This window comes from Delphinapterus leucas, chromosome 1, assembly GCF_059928025.1.
Source record: "Delphinapterus leucas isolate spDelLeu-1000000601 "Yukka" chromosome 1, BTC_Dleu_Yukka2, whole genome shotgun sequence".
Taxonomy (NCBI): domain Eukaryota; kingdom Metazoa; phylum Chordata; class Mammalia; order Artiodactyla; family Monodontidae; genus Delphinapterus; species Delphinapterus leucas.
In genome coordinates, this window is record NC_143129.1 from 116,636,412 (window position 1) to 116,655,137 (window position 18,726).

General features: G+C 41.8%; 1 protein-coding gene across 1 annotated transcript in view; it reads left to right on the top strand.

Annotated features, from left to right (window-relative positions):
• Nucleotides 1–18,017, top strand: part of LOC111178377 (uricase) — a 97,337-nt gene extending 79,320 nt beyond the window's left edge. Inside the window, exons 5-8 of the mRNA XM_022580969.2 lie at nucleotides 10,116–10,302; nucleotides 11,862–11,985; nucleotides 13,954–14,037; nucleotides 16,521–18,017. Coding sequence (XP_022436677.2) covers nucleotides 10,116–10,302; nucleotides 11,862–11,985; nucleotides 13,954–14,037; nucleotides 16,521–16,595 — 470 coding nt within the window. The 3' untranslated portion in view covers nucleotides 16,596–18,017. The remainder of the gene's footprint in view (nucleotides 1–10,115; nucleotides 10,303–11,861; nucleotides 11,986–13,953; nucleotides 14,038–16,520) is intronic.
• Nucleotides 18,018–18,726: the final 709 nt, after the last annotated feature.

Below are 18,726 nucleotides of genomic sequence, written 5' to 3' on the forward strand. Positions count from 1 at the left end.
TAGATTGCCTTGGGTACTATGGTCATCTTAACAATATTGATTCTTCCAATCCAAGAACATGGTATATGTTTCCATCTGTTTGTGTCATCTTGAAGTTCTTTCATCAGTGTCTTACAGTTTTTGGAGTACAGGTCTTCTGCCTCCTTAGGTAGGTTTATTTCTAGGTATTTTATTCCTTTTGATGCGATGGTAAATGGGATTGTTCCTTAATTTCTCTTTCCGATCTTTCATTGTTAGTGTATAGAAATGCAACAGATTTCTGTGTATTAATTTTGTATCCAGCAACTTTACCAAACTCATTGATGAGCTTAGTAGTTTTCTGGCAGCATCTTTAGGATGTTCTATGTATAGCATCATGTCATCAGCAAACAGTGACAGTTTTACTTCTTTTCCAATTTGGATTCCTTTTATTTATTTTGCTTCTCTGATTTCTGTGGCTAGGACTTCCAGAACTACGTTGAATAAAAGTGGCTAGAGTGAACATCCTTGTCTTGTTCCAGATCTTAGAGGAAATGCTTTCAGCTTCTCACCATTGAGTATGATGTTAGCTGTGGGTTTGTCATATATGGCCTTTATTATGTTGAGGTATGTTCTCTCTATGCTCACTTTCTGGAGAGTTTTTATCATAAATGGATGTTGAATTTTATCAAAAGCTTTTTCTGCATCAATTGAGATGACCATATGGTTTTTATTCTTCAATTTGTTAATGTGGTGTATCACACTGATGGATTTGTGGATTTTGAAAAGTCCTTGCACCCCTGGGACAAATCCCACTTGATTATGTTGTATGAGCCTTTTAATGTACTGTTGGATTCAGTTTGCTAGTATTTTGTTGAAGATTTTTGCATTTATGTTCATCAGTGTTATTTACCTACAATTTTCTTTTTTTATGATATCTTTGTCTGGTTTTGGTATCAGGGTGATGGTGGCCTTATAGAACGAATTTGGAAGTGTTCCTTCCTCTGCAATTTTTTGGAATAGTTTCAGAAGGGTAGGTGTTAACTCTTCTCTAAATGTTTCATAGAATTCACCTGTGATGCCATCTGGTCCAGCAATTTTATTCATTGGGAGTTTTTAAATTACTGATTCCATTTCACTACTGTTAATTGTCCTGTGCATATTTTCTATTTCTCCCTGGTTCAGTCTTGGGAGATTGTACCTTTCTAAGAATTTGTCCATTTCTTCTAGGTTGTCCAATTTATTGGCATATTGTATTTCTGTGGTGTCAGTTGTAACTTCTCCTTCTTCATTTCTGATTTTGATTTGGGCCCTCTGTCTTTTTTTCTTCATGAGTCTGGCTAAAGGTTTATCAATTTTGTTTATCTTTTCAAGGAACCAGTTTTAGTTTCATTGATCTTTTCTATTTTTTCTTTTGTCTCTATTTCATTTATTTCTGCTCTGATCTTTATGACTTCTTTCCTTATACTAACTTTGGGTTTTGTTTATTCTTCTTTCTCTAGTTGCTTTATGCATAGGATTAGGTTGTTTATTTGAGATTTTTCTTGTTTCCTGAGGTAAGCTTGTATTGCTATAAACGTCCCTCTTAGAACTGCTTTTTCTGTGTCCCATAGGTTTTGGATCATTGTGTTTTCATTTTCACTTGTCTCTAGGTATGTTTTGATTTCCTCTTTGACTTCATCAGTGATCCATTGGCTGTTTAGCAACATATTGTTTAGCCTCCACGTGTTTGTGGTTTTTTGCAATTTTTTTCTTGTAGTTGATTTCTAGCCTCATAGTGCTGCGGTTGGAAAAGATCTTGATATGATTTCAATTTTCTTAAATTTACCAAGGCTTGCTTTGTTGCTCAGTGTGTGATCTATCCTGGAGAATGTTCCATGTGCACTTGAAAAGAATGTGTATTCTGCTGCTTTCAGATGGAATGTTCTATAAATATCAAGTAAGGCCAGCTGATCTAATGTATCATTTAAGGTCTGTGTTTCCTTATTGATTTTCTATCTGGATGATCTGTCCATTGATGTAATGGAGAGCTAATGTCCCCCACTATTATTATGTTACTGTCAATTTCTCCTTTTATGTCTGTTAACATTTGCCATATATATTAAGGTGCTCCCATGTTGGGTGCATATATATTTACAATTGTTATATCTTCTTTTTGGATTGATCCTTTGATTATTATGGAGTGTCCTTTGTCTCTTGTGACAGTCTTTATTTTAAAGTCTATTTTGTCTGATATAAGTATTGTCACTTCAGCTTTCTTTTGATTTCCATTTGCATGGAATACCTTTTTCTATCCCCTCATTTTCAGTCTGGTGTGTCTCTAGGTCTTAAGTGAGTCTCTTGTAGGCAGCACATATATGGATGCTGCTTTTTTATCCATTAACCAGTCTATGTCTTTTGGTTGAACCATTTAGTCCATTTATGTTTAGGATAATTATCAATATGTATGTTCCTATTGTCATTTTGTTAATGTTTTGGATTTGTTTTGGTAGTTCTTCTTTTTTCCCCTTTCTTCTTTTGTTCCCTTCTCTTGTAGTTTGATGACTATCTTTAGTATTATGTTTGGATTTCTTTTTCTTTTTTGTGGGTATTTTTGTTTTGTGTTTACCATGAGGTTTTTGTATAGCAATCTCTCTATATATAGATACCTTGCATTTGTACTCTGCTCCCTTCATGATTACTGTTTTTGATATTATATTTTACGTCTAATTGTTCTGTGTATCCCTTAACTGCTTATCATGGATACAAATGAATTGACTACTTTTGTCTTTTAACCTCCCTACTAGCATTGCATGTGGATGATTTCCTAACTTTATTGTATGAATACTGAACTGTTTTTGAATTTGAGCTTCTGTACTTAATAACTTTGTGACTGTGAGCACATTAAATATACTACTTCAGTGTTTTTTTTTTATTTCTAACATGAGAATAACAGTGCCTACCTCAGCAATTACCCAGAGAATGAAAGGAGATAAATGTTAATTTAACATTTAGCACAGTACCTGGCACATAAGAAGCACTCCTTGAAAGAAAACTGTTATTATTATTATTTTGAATGATAATAGAGATCCAGGAAAGGTCTTTATGTGTATGTGTGTACTGTTTAGTAATTCTGACCAAGGTTATGGTAAACTGGCTGGAGAAACAGGCAGTAGTGAGACATTTGGAGACTTGTTGCAGAGATGAAGAAGTGATGGAGTCTGAACTAAGGCAGAAGAGGTAGAGATGAAAAGACTACAGAGGTTGGGGAGAGACATTATGTGAGGCATTTCTGAAGTGTGCTTATAAGTCTGAGTATTTGCGTAAGGATGGAAGGTTAGAGAGAAGGAGGGGTTAAAGTTATCCTAAAGTCGGGGGCTTGTGGGTGTTGACTAAGAATAATACATATAATGAGGAAGTTTCCAGAGGAAGCTGGTAAGTTTGGGAATAAGGGATGGATTTGGAGACTATCTATTTCCAAATTGGTTGGTGAAGCCATGGGGAAGAAGGAACAATCCAGAAAAACATATAAAGTGAGAAGAGGAAAGATGAGAGGGCCTGGGGAAAAATTCCCCAGTTTAAGTGTTGGACAGTTTAAAGAGTGAGAGAGAAGAATGGTCAGAGGGACAGGTGGAGACTTGGAGACAGTGGTGCCATGGAAGCCAAGGGAAAATACATTTCAAGAAATGAGGGATAGTTATTGAGATAATAGAATGCATAATAAGTAGGCTTATATGTAGTGGCTTCACACATGAAGTTTACAGCTTTTTGTAAAAGTCAAGTTCAGTGTGTGTGTGTGTGTGTGTGTGTGTGTGTGTGTGTGTGTGGTGTGTGTTGGGAGGATGCTCCTCTCCAGGAAGTTATTCAGGAATCCAGGTTGATGCAACCAGACAGTTTTGATCCTCACTTTCTGGGATCACCTTCAGAGTAGATTCCGCATACCAGACAACGAGGAGAAGAAAAGACCTTCAAGAAAAAAAGGAGGAGGCTAAACTGCTCAAGGCCTGAAGTAGCACAGAGCACATCAGATGAAGAGGACCCAACCACACAGCCACACCTAACTGCAAGGAAGGCCAGGAGATGTAGTCTAGCCGGGGACCCAGGAGGAAGAGGACCTGCTAGTGGTCTCCGCCACAGGAAGGTTAAGAAGTTTGGTTTAAAAGAAGACTGAAGAGGGTGTGCAGTTTGGCAAGTAGGCATCGTTGGTGACCTCCCTCTGCAAGAATATTTAGCAGACCCCTGGAGGTGGAAGTGCAGTGGCCACATATAGGGCTCAGCTGATCTTAGGAAGAATACAGGCTGCTCTTCACACCCTTGTTCTTTCCAGGAATTACCAGGAGCTATCATCAGCCTGAATTCTAGTCACCTGGCTGCTACCGGGAGGAAACTAATCAACAGAATCAGGCCAAAGCTTTTTCTTTCTGCAGAAAACTTCAGGGTGTTGTGATCACTGTGGCAGTGTTCACAGAGCTCCAGCTTGACTTGTCTGGAGTCCAGCACCTCCCCCCTCCCATAGCATGCGGGGGCTGGCAGGGGTCAGCAGGGAAAGAGGCATCTGCTGCCTTGGGTGTGTGCGGTATGTGTGCACACGTTCCTGAGTGTGTGTATCTTCCTGTGTTGTCTATTTGAAGATGACATTTGTACTCTGTCCCTCTTTGGAGAGTAGGGGTCTATGCCGTTTTTTTTTGGTAACAAAGTTTAATTCTTAATTTGCTTATTTTCCAGGAGATAAAACTGCAGATATCATGAGGTGATTCAGTGTACAATCACTGTCATAAGAAATGCCCTTGCATAGGCTTAACTAAAGAAAATAATCATCTTACACCAACACACACACCCCAATTCACATGCTGAAGGCTGTTGTTACAAGCCTCTAAGTAGGGCTTTTTGTGGGGGGCTGGCTAGGATAGTGAGAATTCTGCCCCCTCAAACACATGTACTTAATCACCCATTCAGCCTGCAAATTTTCCCAGCAGGATATGTAACTGGGTTTCTCCTGGTGGACTGGATTCATTCTTATTAATTGAACAAACATTTATAGAAAGCCTACTGAATCTGAAGCACCCACTTTAGGCCCTGAGAATTGCTATAAAACTCCCATTACACTATTTTTTCCTAGGGTATCTTTTTAAGCTACATCATTAAGTGTTCTTTTAGCTGTTTCAAAGTCTGCTAGTTCCATGGGAGAATCTGGAAGAGAGAGAGAAATTTTTTCACCAAAGGGATGAGGGCTGGTGTTATTTTTGTGACTTCCCCAGCTCCGAGAGGAGAGCTAGGCTCTGCATGTGCGGTACAGGCTGTTGATGTAGGTGTTATATGGAACCTCGATCTTCCAAACTGTTTCTCTGTGAGTCCCTGTGAACTACAAGCTTAGCCAAGCCTTGAAGTCACTGGGATGGTTGAGTCACTAATTTAAACTAGTTGAACTAAGCAGAGAATCTCCCCAACACCCGCCCCCCCAACACACACACAATTAGAATTATAATTCATAATTCTTTAAGCATCAAATTTCTCCCAATCTGACACTAATTATAAAAATTCAACTCAAGCATAACCAAATAGAGGAATGGAAAATAGAGGAGAGGTTTCAAATAAGAGATACAGTCTTGTAGTGGTGAAAAAAGAAATCTATTGACATGGAGACTAGTAGGGGTAGGAGGAAGATTTTAGGAAGGGGATTGATAAAACTAAAGTCCTGGAGGAAAAGAGATTTAAGAGGTGTCAAGCAGGGCAGATGGAAGAAATGAGATGGGGAAAGTGGGAGACTCAGGACAGAGATGGCCACTGCCAAGAAGGCTGCTTGTGTCATTTTGATATCAAGACTAAGACACTCTTCAGTTATTCCAAAATAAAAATTCTTGGCAAGCACAAGATTTTTAAAAATCATCTTGATCATCACCTCATTGTACAAAAACCCAGTTAACTTCCTTCCATCTGGGTGGCATCATCTCTCCCCATCCAGAATTGCACACAGGGAGCTTTCAACCTGCCTCCATGAGCTAAATGGACTCTCAAAGGCAAATGATATTTAATTGATCTTCACTTTTTCTAGCACTTTACAAATTTGAGGTTTTCTACTAGAATGATTTAATATAGTTTTAAAATATCCTCCTTTTAGCTATTTGTGTCCTTTTTGGAGGTGTTAAGTGTGGAAGCAATTACCCCCTTCATGACAGGATTTTTTTTTCTTGGCTCGGTAAAGCTTTGTGCTTTGTGACACCTGATGCGTAGGTAAGGAATCAGGCTTAGTTTCTATTAATTTGCAGTTTCTTAGAGACCTGAAGGGGTAGGATGTATGCTTCTCTGAGAGATAAACCACAATCTGTTAAGCGTGTAGGAGGACACTGAAAGTTAGAAAAGATTATGTTCTAGCAAAGTAAAATGTGAAAATCTTCCTTTTGCGTTACTCCATAACCATGGCAGAAAGGCAAAAAAGAGCTGATTAAGTGGTTTCATAGGAAGTAACCTAGAAAAGGACAGTCTTTTGGGTTGAATTACTTCTTGTTAGTCTAAACTGGAATCTTTTTAAGAGTGTGTGAAGCATCGTATTTTTAGTTGATGGGCCCATGAATTTGAAAGGCGCAGGTTCCTACCAGTGTTCAGAAAGCTGGGGCACCGCCAACAGGGAAGATAAAATAAGCTCCCAGATTTCATCCAGGGCGTCTGATGCGTGCCAAGAAAATGTAGTTTTCACATTCAGGGAGAACAGGTTTTTGTCGTTGTTCATAGAATGGTGAGCACACCAGAGTAGATGCTTTGCGTTCTGCCTAAACTGTGGCAGTGGTGAACTGTCTTTGAGAACGTGAGATGTTTTATTCCACGTGAAACTGAGGTCAAAACACATTAGAAAATGCAACTGCTTTCTCCATTTTCAGATTCTAGCAAGAAAGTAGATCATTTCAAAGTTGCCTAGCAGACTGACACTCCCCAAAGATCAATACATCTCAGCACAGGGCTGGAGGTGGATAGGGATGGCATGTCAGAAGGAGTTTTCAGAACCCAATGAACCTTTGTGAAACATGGGAAGTATTTACAGGGAGTTGATGTCAATAGGAAAAGGTCAATTAGGGCAAAATCATCATAATAATTTTATAGAGCATTTCCTCCTGGACAGCCATTTTACTAAGTTACTAAGTCCTTTATGTGTATCATCTTAGACATCTATCATCTCTAGGAAATAGTCATGATTGTCATCTCCTGCAGATGAGAAAATTAAGGTAGAGAGAGGTTAAGTCATTCTATCAAGGAAATACTGCCCATAAATAGGGGAGGAGAGGCATGGAGAGTACTGAGGCTGAATTCAAGGAACCTGAGTCCCAAGACTGTGGACTCAAACATATGTAACCCTGCATCTGGAAATCCTTTTATGATTGAGACAACTGAGGATTCAAAGTCTGGTTGGCTCACATGGATGCTGGTGATGAAGGCCAGCTGTATAGGAAAAGCAGAAATAGATAAAGTTTGCCTTTGGTTTCCCTTGACTTCTCTTTATCCCCCTTCGAGGATTCCCACTACTTGTTCTAACCCCACTTCGGATTACAAATTCAAGTTTCATTTCTATAGGATTTTTTTTTTCTAGAAGGGATTACTGTTGGAAGTAAATTATGATATTAGTTTATAAAGGCTTAAGGAGTCACTCCTCTAAGGGGTCTTGGTATTTCAATAGGAAATTTTAAAATGATAAAATTTTTCAAGACACATGGGGTCATTTCTAAAAGTGATGCTTCAGTCTTCATGTCAAACCAACGGGGATGATATTTTTCAACTGGGGGCTCTGTCTGAGCCCTGAATGCACATTGCGGAATGGCGGTGGCAACTTTCTTGTCTCTTGGAAAGTCCTCTTTTATTACAGAAATGGGAAGAGAGAGTTAAAGGAAGGAGGAAACATTTTGAGGATGGGGAGTGATCCAAAAAGGGGGAAGAAAAGCATGAAATCTCGTAATGGGGTGCTGAGTTCAAACTCCACCTCTGCCAGTGTCTAGCCATACGACTAGAACGCATGCTGGCAGTCAGGACCTTCTCATTCAGTGTTGATGCCCTCCCCTTCTCCCACTGTCACACTGTCTGTGTGTGAGGGTTGAGGGGAGGGGGCAGATCAGGAAGGGAAATGGTAAAGATTGATGGAGGAGAACTGTCTTGAAGAAAAAGACAGTAAGTTGTAAGGCTAAGTTGTTAAGGTGAGTCAATTTTACTGCACTCATTCATTCATTTAACGGATACTTATTGATTGCTTCTGCAATTCTCTTGGGTCTGAGACTTAAGACTCACTTGGGTCAGCTGTACACTGTTAGAAATGCTGATTTTGCAGAATCGTGTCTTGATAACACTTAGAATCTGATAAACCCAGCCAACCTAAGGCATGAAATCATTGCTGGTATCTTTCTCTTGATCCTGATTCAGATATAGCTTCCAATGAGAACTTCAGTATTTTCCAATTGAGAAAATACCATTTTCTCTCTTACCACATTATCCTAGAACACTGTGACCAGAACACCTTATTTTATCAGCACATATTTAATCAGCAAATCTACCACTAACTATGGCCACTGCTGTCTCTGGCAGGTACACACATGTGGTTGGGAAAATATCAAAATATAGTCATTATTTACCTACTTCTGAAAGTCCACAACTCCTGAGTTAACCACAGCAATAGAAATCACACAGGATGATGTAAACCATTGGATTATTAAGAGCTGCCCTGGATTTTAATTGAGGATTGTGGGTTACATTCTTATTCTTCAACTAAGACCATGTGTAACGTGGTGATGCCTGATACCTCCAGCTCTTGGCTTAAGATTCAACAGGTCAAAAAGCACAGATATTAGTCTGGACTAATTTCAAGACTGAAAAGAGGTGATCTAAGTCATTCTGCCTTGACTATGCTTTTGGGAGTTTGTACCCAAGTGCCCCCTGAGTGTCCTGGCCTCACCAGCCCGCACATACAAATAAGGCCATGGTGAAGTTAATTCCCGAGTTTCCCTGACCTTGTTGCTCTCTCATTACAAAGCTGCTGTGCCTCTCCAGCCAAACTTTCCTACCTCCTCCCAGCCTGGAGGGCTGTCTCACGCGAGCTCAGGGAGACGTTTGCATCCAGTGAATACAACAGCTGCCTCACCGGCTCTGCCCAGCACTTGCTGTGCCAGTTGCCACTCCTCCTTGGGAAGAAGGCTGCTTTCCACAGACACTGCACCCTGGGGCTTCCCAGCGTGTCACCTGGTGCCATGTGTTCTTCAGGCTTCACCAAACTGCTGGAACTACAGTGTGTTCCACATAGAAAAAGAAAGAGAGAATCTTCCCCTCACTAACTCGGTACCCTACCTGTCATCCGGGCCCTGACCTAGAACTGCCAGGCATAAGTAAACAGCTTTTTCAGATTGATTATGCCTCTCTCCGCTCCACCTCCCTGATGCACCTCATGAGGTAATGTAGGGACGGCCGGAGAGCCATGTCATCTCCTCCATTGTTTGCAACTCTGCCCACCCTGCCCAGGTCCCCACAAGGCAACTTTGCGCCTTCTCAGTTCAGCCAAAAAACAAAGGCCTTTATGAGTATCCACATAGGCAATCTATACCTCATGGGTCACTGACCTCATCTTCCCAGTCTCTATTTAGGCTCATCCAGGCCCACGATGCTACCTATTCATGAAGTTGCTGAGTTCATAAACGCAAGGGAACTGCTGAGGGGTCTGGTGGTGATTGGAGCCATCAGCAGTGTAGACAATCCACATGAGGACCACCCCCAGTAAAGGGCGTCACAAGAGCAGACAGAGGAGCTGCTTTTGAGTTTATTAACTCATTCCAGCATGACTGCCTGCTGAATGAGATGGAGCTCAAAATGTGGAAGGTAATTGGCCTAGAAGATACCTCTGCACATAGCTGAGAAAAAGATATTTGTTCCTGTGGGCTTCAACACAGCATGGACGTTTAGTCTCTGACCATAAGTTTTCCTAGGGCATGAGAAGGCAGGGAGTTGTGGAATTCAGAGAGAGGGAAAGGCACACCGTCTTCATCATGTGGACTTCAGAGGATACAGGGAGAGAGAAAACACAGGCAGGGATGTAGCTCTTTGTACAAATGTAGTGTGCCACGTTTTAATGACCAGGATCCTCAGGGCTAGGCAGTAAGAAGGCACTGTTTTCTTTATGACCTCATCCCCTCTTACCTTTTGACGTAAAACAGGACCTCCAGTCATTAATTCTGGAATCAAAGACCTCAAAGTCTTGAAAACAACCCAGTCCGGATTTGAAGGATTCATCAGGGACCAGTTCACCACCCTCCCTGAGGTGAAGGACCGGTGCTTTGCCACCCAAGTGTACTGCAAGTGGCGCTACCACCAGGGCAGAGACGTGGACTTTGAGGCCACCTGGTATGAACGAGTGCTAGGGCCTGGCGCTGGTGGAGGTAGTGTCCGCCCTCTTTTCCAGGGGCCCAGAGTTCATGGAGTCTTCCATCTGAAAGGGAAACTTGGAAGCCATTCAATTCCGCCTCCCCATTGTAAGACATCCCTTCTGATGGATAACAGGAAGAATACTGGTCTTACTTTGAGTTAGTAAATCTGCACTATTAGCTAAGATGCTATTAGCTATAATGACCTTGAGCAGACCACCTGATTTCCCTGATCCTCTGTTTTTTTAATTGACTAAATCAGTAGTACTCAAACATGATTGTGTATCAGAATCACCTGGAGGGCTTATTAAACTGCAGATCACTGAGCCCAACCCCAAAGGTTCTAATCCTATGGCCCGGAATGGGGCCTGAGAACGTGCATTTCTAACAAACTCCCAGGTGATGCTCATGCTGCTGGACCAAAGGCCACACTTTAAGAAACACGGGATCAAATGAGGATAATGGCCTTGTTACTTCATGGCAGATGCAGAGAGGGCTAAACCAGGCTGACCAACTTGTCCCAGTTTGTCAAGGACTTTCCTGATTTTAACACTGAAAGTCCTATGTCCTAGGAAACCCCTTGGTCCCAGGCAAACTGGGACAAGCGGCCACCCTAGGCTAAACTCAAAATGAGATGAAGTTACAGAAGCATTTTATAAATGATAAATGCTTTAGCATTGTAACGTATGACTCTTATTTTAACATCCTCAACAAGCAGTGATTAGGCCTCTGAATCCCAGTTTGCTTTTTGAGCAGGTATCTCATTCCTTTGCTGAAGCTCTAATTGTTAGAAACTTCTACCCTGTGATAAGCTGGAATCTGCCCCCTGGTAGCTTCCTCCCACGGGCAGAGTGTTACTCTGCTCCTTTTATTATGTGATAGGTTGGAAATGCTTGAAGAGAACCTCACCTCAATCTTTTTTTCTCCTTTTTTCAAGTGTTCCCCATGGGCAGCAGTCTGATGTATTTATGTTGAAAAGAGCACGAAATTGAGCCAGTCGGGGTACAAGCTGGGCCTCCCACTAAGGAGGGGGACTGAGTAGATCATTTAGCTCAGATTCCTCATCTCTAAACTGGAGATAATAATAGTACCTGCCTCAGGTATATTGAGAGAATTTAATGAAGTAATTACATAAAATACTTAGCACACAGCCTGACACGGTAATACCCCCTGAAAATGCAGCAATTCAAGCAACGGGCCAAGCCAAGCAGATTAGAATACTAGGAAGTCCTCTTCAAAAATTCTTCCAGCATGGAGGGAAACTTACCCTGGAAGGCCCACTGGGCCCTGGTGCCAGATTATGAATATAACCTAGTTAGGCTCAATAGGTTTATTGACTTGTGTGTGTGTGTGTAGGGAAATGGGAAGTTAGGGTGTTTTTTTTTTTTTTCTTTTTGGCATTATAGGATATTAATCCTCTCTAAAACCAGCAATAAAATTGTTTTTGGGGAGACAGAGAGGGTACCGCTTCTTAGCTTCATAATACGTTCCCCAAAGACCACCCTGTGAGGGCCCTCAGTTCTCTTTTCTGTGTTTTAGGGACACTGTTAGGGACGTTGTCCTGAAGAAATTTGCTGGACCCTATGACAAAGGCGAGTACTCGCCCTCTATCCAGAAGACCCTCTATGACATCCAGGTGCTCTCCCTGAACCAGGTTCCTGAGGTAGGTTTTGTCACTTGCCATTCCGAGGACTGAGAGAACTTGTGTCTCCTGTCAGCTCTGAGAAAGAGAGTTAAAATAAGAAAGTGGAAGACACATGAAAAATGACATCTGTTGTTGCTCAAAAGCTTGTTATAGAAAGTGAGAAGAGAATAAAAAAATGTAAAAATCTGTCTGACCTGAAAACACAGGCCACTGCTGTAGTTCTTTAGTTTTGTTGAAAATTCTGAGTCTCTTCAACCTGCTACAATTTAGGACACTCGAATGCCCTGAAGGAGGGGTAATTATCCCAAGGGTCTATGTTTCAGGAGAGCCAGAGAATGAAGGATAAATGCAGAGAGACTTCATCCATCCATCCATTCGATATTATGGAATGGTTATTATGTCTCTGTCAGCACATGAGGAAATCAGAGATAAATTAGACATCCTCCCTACCCTCAAAGAGTTCATCATTAAGTGAAAGAAGAAAATAATTAAACTTACAGTTCAATAGAGAATAGAATATTATGGAAAATCAGAGGAAGTCACCTAACTCCAGTGTAGGGGATAGTGCAAGCCAGGCTTTCTGGAGGAAGAGGTATTTGAGCTGAGTCTTAAGGGGCAGGTAGGGGTTATCTGAGTTCATACTCAAAGGTGAGGGAGGGGGTAGGGATGGAGACAGGAGGCAGCATGGAACAGTCATTTACTGCTGAGTTTCGCCACAAGTGAAGCTCCAGGAGCGAAAGTCTTTCCACGTGCCTAGAGACGAGTTGGGAAGCAGATTGGGAAGCCCTTTGTGGGCTTCTCTGTAGAGTCTGTATTTTACCCTGAAAACTCTTAGGAGCCACTGAGGGATCTAAGCAAGGTGTGGCGCTACCAGATTTGCACTCTAGAAAGACCACTCTGAAAGACATGTGATAGATTAAAGGGATGATGGGCCATAGACAAGGAGACCTGTTGGGAGGCTGTTGCAGAAAACTGGCAATGAGGATGTGAACTAAGGCCATGATGGGATGGAGAGGAACAGTGCCATCCTTAGACCTGGGCACAAGGGACTTCTGCCACGGCCCACACACCCCCTCCAAGCCCTCCTCTAGCTATGCCTCTCTCCACTGGATGAGGAGTTGGTGGGACCAAGGCAACAATCACTTCAGGAGCCCGTGCTTCCCTTTCTAGACCATTCTCTGGATGTTTACATCCCAGAATGTCCTGCCCAAATAACCCTGAGACTACTCCCAGAACCTGTGCAAGCCTGTTCCCCAGATCTATCCCCTAGAGTGCAGGTCATGCCATCAGTGTACCCTTAAGCCCGAGAGTGAGAAAAGGGGCAGATGTTTGCTAGAGGTATGAATGGGCCTTGACATGCAAGCTGGGGTAACCACCCACATGAGTCCAAGAGAGAAGATGGGATGGCCAGGGCTGAGGGCTGGCTCTTCCCATGATGCCAGGTCCTGGCATGATGCTGCAAGGAATCAGAGAATTTTAAATTCGATCCTGACCTTCCAGATTGTGATGAAGGAATATTTGTCAAGCTAGAGGGACAGAACATATTTCACTTGAAAATATTTTAGCTTGATTCATAACTTTTAAATCTTTAAACATCTGTATGGGGACGTCCAATTATACTCTTACTCCAGGGCCTGCAAATGTTAGGGATAAGCCTGGAGAGGAGGGAATGGATGGAGAGGGAATTTAAGAGGTTGACGAGCCAGCACCAGGAGGCCAGTTGGATGCTGCACATGTCCCAGGTTTCTGACCCAAGGAGATTTTACTTTTCTGAGAAACAGATTTCATACATAGAGAGAAGAGTGGGTCCATCATTTAATAATAGTACTAGCGGGAGAGAACCGTGTCAAGCAGTAGGGGAACATCAGAGGAACATCTCAGAGACAGGTAGAATCTGAGTAATGAGCTAGTGGGTAGTTGTGGGGAAGGAGTAACAGAGACAGATTCACAGTTTCCCCATGTAATGCATATCGTTGTGGATTTCAGATAGAAGCTATGGAAATCAGCCTGCCAAATATTCACTACTTTACCATAGACATGTCCCAAATGGGACTGATCAACAGGGAAGAGGTAAGAGAACTTCAAACATATTTAAAGCACGTTTCCCCCCACCCAGTCTTTACCCCTCTTTACCCCTCTTTATAAACTTGGGATGATACTATCCCCTGTCACAACTCCTAACAGCTCTTGCTTTTGGAATATTTATAGTTGCCACTGTTTAGAGCCCTCTTAGACTCTGGCCTTTCACTATCTGAGGCTGGAGCATGCTAGAAGTGGATGAATACTTATTTATAAAGGAAGGTTGGAAGTTGCAGAGAGTAAAAGACAAAGAAAGAACAGTGTGTCCAAGGAAATAGCTTTGAGATCTACTTCTCTGAAAATTGCCACAGAAGGTCACAGCTCCATTATTCTTCTATCATGAAGCAATGAGGAGGAAAAGAAAGATTCTATTTTCATTTTCTTCTATCATCTTTAACTTTTAAGTAGTCAATTTAAGTGGAATACAATATACACACAAAAAAATGAAGCTATTTGTGTTTCTAGTTGCAATTACAGCAGGCAAGATGAGGAAGTTCATTTTTTGAAAGGAAACCTTGCCTTGAAAAAAGCACTTACCCTGACTTGTTTTCAGCCATGCAAAAACAAGTCAGTGTGTCTGACTAGCCAGCCTGAAGTCCCAACAGGTAGCCTGCTGTGGTCAGTCCTGGGAGATCAGAACTGTCCCTTCCCCAGCTGGACCACTCTCAGAATGGCAGGTTTTCTCTATTTGATCCATCTTCCCATGGGCTTCTAGAATGCTAAAAAAACACCATTCTATTGGCTGCTTTTAGTGTGTAGGGGGAGTGAGATAGGAAGGGACTGTCTATTACCATGGCCCTGCTGCTCATATCCTTTGGTGGATAAAGGCCAATGAAGGGAGTCCAAAAGGTCCTACATTCTGGGCCTGCTGATCCAGGAGCCTTATTAGTCACAGCCCCCCTGGCCAGGTACCTTGTTTCTGTTCTGCAAATTATGTTGATGGCTCCATCGGGCTCTGTACCATTACAGCTGGAGCTGGAGGCTGGGGAGCAGTGCTGGGTACCTAAGGTCATGCTCGGGTGCCAGGTGTAGCTGGTATAAGGCCCTGAGTTAAAGAGGAGTGCAATCTTGATCCCACTTGCTGTCCACTCAGCTGAAGGAGAGGCAGCACTATTTACTTCAGAGGAAGGAGAGGATGTAGATTCCCAGAATGCCATTAATTAGAATGTAAAGATTTTTTGACTGATTACTTTTTTTTTTTACTACTATACATTTCCAGAACTTTTTTTTTTCTTGTGTTGGGTCTTCATTGCTGCACATGGGCTTTCTCTAGTTGCGGTGAGCAGGCTTATTGCAGTGGCTTCTCTTGTTGTTGAGCACGGGCTCTACGCACGCTGGCTTCAGTAGTTGCAGCACGGGGCCCCAGAGCACGTGGGCTTCAGTAGTTGTGGTGCGCGGGCCCAGTAGTTGTGACTCGCGGGCTCTAGAGAGCAGGCTCAGTAGTTGTGGCGCACGGGTTTTGTCGCTCCGTAGCATGTGGGATCTTCCCAGACCAGGGCTCGAACCCGTGTCCCCTGCTTTGGCAGGTGGATTCCCAGGGAAGTCCCGACTGATTACTTTCTAAAGGGCAGGAAAGGGACCTGGCCATGTTCAACAAAGGTGAAACCAATGGGCCCCAAACAGAGAAAGGGTCAGGCATCATGACTAGAGCAGTGCTTAACTCAGGAGCCCCTATGGAGAGAGGAGGGCCTCCCAGAGCCCCCTGATGCCTCGGGCCTGCAGTGATCCTAGCTCGAAGGTGTGCCAGCAGACTGAGGCCACGGTGTCTTTTGCTCAAGAAGTAAGACACGAAGCTTCCTCTGGAGACCTGGAGGCAGGAAGGCCCGAGTCCCTTTGGGCCAGGGCTCCGCATAAAGGCACCCGAGTGGCTGAACAAGCTGTCCCCACGTCTGTGTCTGCTCTCTGGGGATGGCCAGAGCCACTCTCGGGCCCTCACTCGGCAGGTGTGTACATAGTGAGGGCAACATATGAGAAGCCCTCAGTGAGTCAGGACACACTGAGAACAGCAGAGAAGTGACAAATGACAGGGTGGGAAGACAGAAGAACTGTAAATGCATAGCTGTCTGGAGCCATTTAGCATTGGGCTAAGAGCCCTGAGGACCTCAAATGTTCCTGAGGGCATGGCAGTATTTAGCATTGACAATGATTGATGTTCAGAGCGAGTCATCAAGCAAAGGCCATATTATGTTCACCACACTCTGTTTAAAAAGCAGGGAAATGTAACGAATTTGAGAAACATTTACATCCTGATGATTAAAATTTTTCAAACAACTCTTTAATTTTCTGGAAAATCGCCTCATATCTCAACTATTGCCAGAAAAGTAAGGTATTACCTTGCTTGAAGTAACTACTGTAGGGCCTATACAGTTTCCTGCTTAGCAAGTTGTTTTTTGTTGTTGATTTCATATTGATTTGTAGAAAAAAGGGTAGGTCTGTTTTAATGCCTCTGAATTTACCATGTGGTTTTTCTACAGGTCTTGCTACCGTTAGACAATCCATATGGCAGAATTACTGGTACAGTCAAGAGGAAGCTGACTTCAAAGCTGTAACATTGTGGCCACCAGTGGGAGTCCATTCTCAGTTGAGGCATTCCTTAAGCCACTTGTGATGCTGGAAATCATAGTGTGTAGCCCTGCAAAATTTCAACCTAGTATGTTGATTTATAGCGTTCATTTCGTGCCTACATGAAAGAATTCTTCTATACCTAGCTCAGCAAGGTGTTTCAGAATTAGTAATTATAACATGCTTTGTGGACACAGTTTACTTCACAAATGCTGAGCAGTATTAGAATAATCATAAATCAGTATTTCAGTGGTCTTGTTCCTTCCTATCTTAGAGAAGCTTTAAAATCCATTCATTAAGAAGATAATCATGAATCAATGGAGGTGTGATACCAGTTAATTTTGTGCACAAATTTAAGAAGTCAGCATTGTTTTCATCCTACTGATGCTAAAACTTGCTCTTTGGTAATGCCGAAAATGTAATGATAATATCATATTTTGAAAAATATCACCATTGTGACTTCAATTAGACTAAATACTTAAGTTCTTAAGAATGCTTTAGCATATGTATCATTGGGACTATATTTCCACTCTAAAAGTACTTTTGTAATCTTAATGTATTGGTTTTATGACTTTTACAACCCTTAAAGAATATTTAGTATACACTGAGGCACTGAAAAAAGTGTAAATGGTTTGTCTTTGAATAATGCATCACTTTGGCACAAAGAGCCACATTTAATAAGTGGTAAGTCAATACCCAGGTGGTTGAATATACATATAGAAAGACTAGAGACTATATTTATGAAAACATCAGCAATGATGATTTCTGGATGGTGGGATTATGAGTGATTTTTATTTTTTTTGTCATGTGATTTTCTGAATCTTCCAGATATGAACATTTATTAATTTTATAATCAGGGAAATAAATTTAACTGATGATTTAAAGATGTATGCAGATCTGAGTGGTGGTTATCTTTGTATCAGTTATCTAACACTACTGTTGTATATATACCATAAAGCTTCATAAACTATAATTTTAGCAATCCATGACAAAAACTTGTGCACATGAACATTCTAGATAACCTACCTCCATTTAAAAATCTCTATTTATTTAAACTTTTTGTCTCCATTTTTTTTTTTTTTTTTTTGCGGTACGCGGACCTCTCACTGTTGTGGCCTCTCCCATTGCGGAGCACAGACACCGGATGCGCAGGCTCAGCGGCCATGGCTCATGGGTCCAGCCGCTCCACAGCACATGAGATCCTCCCGGACCGGGGCACAAACCCGTGTCCCCTGCATCGGCAGGTGGACTCTCAACCACTGCACCACCAGGGAAGCCCTTTGTCTTCATTTTTAATAAATACTTACCTAAGAGTATTTAGTATTATTTGATAATTCTGCATTCACCTTTATGATACTGCTACTTAAGGCGGTATGGTGCCGTGTTTGATTGCACAAACTCATTTAAATCCTGGCTCCATCTCTTACTAGTTCTGTGACAAGATTCCTCATCTGTAAAATGGATATGAAAATAGAACCTACCTCATAGGTTTTTTTGAGGATTAAATGAATTAATGTTTGTAAAGAGCAATGGTAGTATTTATGCCTGACACATAGAAATTTCTGTGTTTGTTAAATGAAAAATCCTGCCTTCTTTTCATTTGTTGTTAGACCTACATGGAAAGTCATCACTGGACTTTATGGATGAGGTGAGAGATGGGAGGTCTGAGAGCAGCAAACCGTAGAAGGTGCCACAGGCCATTCTCGAGCTGCTGCCTACTTGCAAAGAACATGAGATAAGAAGGATGAAGTAATGTGATAAGGAATGTTTTGTGCTATATTGACTACTCATGTTACAAAATGTGCTTCTACATCATGTAACTTGCATGGCCAAATGGCTAGTACATTTTATTCCTCTGCTGATTTGATAATTCTCTGCAAAGAGGAATTTATACTCTAACATGATTTTTCCTAAAAGAAAAACAAAAAAAGAAAAAACTTAATTAGGCCCTTTTTACTCGATATGTTTTGGTCATATAAATTTTAGAAACACTGTATTTGTTTCAGAGAAGAAGAGCAGAATTCTTAGAAATTGTGGCTTATTTTATACATATATGCATTTTGCTTCTCCTGAGTTCTTAAAACATTTATTGTAATGAGTTGCAAATGAGCTATTGGA